Genomic DNA, 2,912 nt, shown 5'->3' on the forward strand with positions numbered 1-2,912 from the left:
TCCGATATTTCTGGGGTGGATTCCAAATATAGAGTCTCCAAACCCCTTCAAGGAAATAGTAACAGTTTTCACAGAGACAACATAGAAACAAATGCAGCTCCTGTCCTATACCATCCTCTCACTGCCATCTTAACTGTGGAAAAGGAAGGACAGGAGGCCTTAAGACAACCACCCTCTGATATCCACCATGGGCTTACACAGGATATTGAGAGACTTTATGATTGTAGATGGCTGCCTCTGCCTCACACACACAGTATCACAGACAATGCAAGTCAGAAACTGACTGTCCTAGCTAATAGATGCAGCTCAGAGATGCTCACTGGGCAAGCTGGGACTGACCCTGAGCCAAGGGATAAGAGAGAGAGTTCTACCAATAAAGTAGAGAGACCTCAGGACAAAAGGTCAACAAATTTAAAACATTTTTACATGTCTAATATATCTAGGGAGACAGTCAAAGCAAAGAAGCTCTGTGCCCTTGACTCACAACCTAGTATCACCTTGGCAACCAGTGAACCCAAAATCTTCCCAGTGAAGACTGTGAACATGAATAAGGTAGAAACTACCTTGAACACTGAAAGTCCCTCTCTAATATCAGTTCTCCAAGATCCTAGGTCACCAGTCCTTAAAAATCATCAATTGGTGGGGTTAAAGGTTAAACTGGAAAACAAGGAGCATAACCAGACTCTATCCATGCCCCAGAAGGAGGCATGTGCCATGGAAGCTTCACCTGCAGGTGTTATGTAGCAGGTGCCTCCAGCCTCCCCTCCACTTACTGAAGGCATTGTGCTGATAGATTTTTCTCTACTATTTATTTGGATGATGCTTTAGCATTTCTAGGGAGGAAAATTCCTCTCCCACTCTAAATAATTCATTTCTTGTTGAGAATATAAATACTCTCAATAAATGTTCTAATAAGATTGGTGTCTTTTCTGCATACTGTGTCGGAAGCATGGATTTGGGGTAACTCAGGACTTGTGCTTAGGAAAAGGAATGAGTTTGTTTAGTTTTTATTGATTCTCTCTTTTGGCTTCTAGAGGTTGATCGGTCCCCTTAAGCTCTTGTTAAAGAACAGAAACCATGAGTCTCAGAAAGGTCTCTTCCCGCCTGAGGAAGTTTGAGGGATGGATTCTGTTTCCTACCTCTTAATTTAGCCTAACAACATTGTATGGCAGTCCATATCTTATCCCTCACTGAGTTTCATATCCTTTTGAGCAGTAAGGAAATAAATCTTTTATAACTGAAGAGAAAGGGTAAAAGGTATATTTTTCCAGAATATTGTTACTTAATCATTTTACAAAAAAAAAAAATCAATGATCAGAGGGTCCATAGGTAAGTGAACATCAGAGGTATTGTTTGAAGTGCATTGCTCCAGTGGATACTGGGCTGGTTGGGTGGGATGTAGACAAAGGGTAGATGCTGCTTAAGAATCTCTCATGGGAGGCACGTTAATGTCTTGAGGAAGCATATTTTGCCATTGAGGTTTCTTTACTTGAAATTTACCTTGGGGATAGTTGTTCCCCTCACTAGGCATTTCTTCAGGCTGTTTGGACTGATGACATTTTTTCAGAGCAAAAGGATCCCATACCAGAAAGGATATGATGACTAGACAGCCACCTACCCCACTCTCAGTAAAATAATGTTGAGAATAAAGAAAAGACACCTTAGAGTGAGTGGGAAAAGTAGGGAAAAAATGAAAGAGGAAAGACTGACCTTGCAGGTGAAACAAAAGTTTAGACTATCATTCCTATATTATGACTCTCTTCTGCTCTGCCTTTACCCAATGTGATGAAGAAACCACTTTATTGAGGCTAACCCAGGCACTGTGACACTTACTGATACTTTGGCAGAAGCGTATATGGTGGCTGTTCTCTTAAGTTCCAGAAGAATATCTTCAGGGCTGTTGTCAGGCATAACAGCCCTTCAGTTTAGGGAAGGTAATCTTGGTACCCACCTTCTAGCCATGCTTGATGATAACACATGGGATATTGCCCTTGGTGTATACAATTCACCTATCAGGAAAGAGATATCACCTATAAGCTTCTATTCATTAGGATAGTCATGGTACACCTTACCCAGAACACCTATAGCTAGTGATCTAAGGAGGTACCAATGGAGTCATGATGGACCTCCACAGAATGCTCTTTTTGAATAAGACTGTATGCTTATCCACCCTTAAAACAGAGTTTTGGAGGGAAGGCAACTGCACTTTTATAGACTGAGACTCAAACATGGGGTAAGTTTTCTAGCAGGCCCTTGAGATAGTATTTCCAGAAAAATGTGCAAACAAAATTGAGCTAGGAGTCAAAAACAAGATGTCCACTATAGCCCTTAACTCTTTCATACTTCTTTTTGTCTTATCATTTTTTTTGAATTTTTAAAATTTATTTCTTTTTGTATATACATTCAATCGCACTGTTTAGCCTACAATGTGAGCATTTCAATATGTGAATATTTCTCCCCAGTCCCGTTGATCAAAATATCTTCAACTGATAACACCACACTTCCCCCTCCCGTCAATATTCTACCTCCGTATCCCTTCTCCAAATGTCCTTCATTAGACCTCACTCCTCCACATACACCTCATCTGATATTCACACCCAATCTTTTTGTCTTATCATTGACCTGAAGTGTCTGAAGGCTTTGGGTTGCAGAAAGAATGCAGATTCTGTGAGGGACCCGGGGAGGACAAAGGAAGGGTGGGGAATTGGTGGAGGGTCCCAATAACCATGTGGATAGACCAACCAGTAACCTGGCTTCCCAGTTCCTCTACTGTCCCATCTCAAGGTTCTTTATTTCCATTCCAGCTCATTTACTGCCCAGAACTCATCATCCAGAATACTACTGCCATCAGGAATAATATAGACCAACATTCTACATTCCTATGAGGATAGGACCTCATCTCCTTATCCTTC

At 41.1% G+C, this 2,912-nt stretch overlaps 1 protein-coding gene across 1 annotated transcript in view; it reads left to right on the forward strand.

The window, feature by feature from the left end:
- The window catches only part of LOC102483598 (spermatogenesis-associated protein 31D1-like), a 2,522-nt gene extending 1,670 nt beyond the window's left edge, over positions 1-852 (forward strand). Inside the window, exon 3 of the mRNA XM_027770683.1 lies at positions 1-852. Within this exon, the coding sequence (XP_027626484.1) occupies positions 1-744 (744 nt within the window). The 3' untranslated portion in view covers positions 745-852.
- The last annotated feature ends 2,060 nt before the right edge of the window (positions 853-2,912 follow it).

The sequence above is a fragment of the Tupaia chinensis genome, unplaced genomic scaffold (genome assembly GCF_000334495.1).
Source record: "Tupaia chinensis unplaced genomic scaffold, TupChi_1.0 Scaffold000147_1, whole genome shotgun sequence".
Lineage (NCBI taxonomy): Eukaryota > Metazoa > Chordata > Mammalia > Scandentia > Tupaiidae > Tupaia > Tupaia belangeri.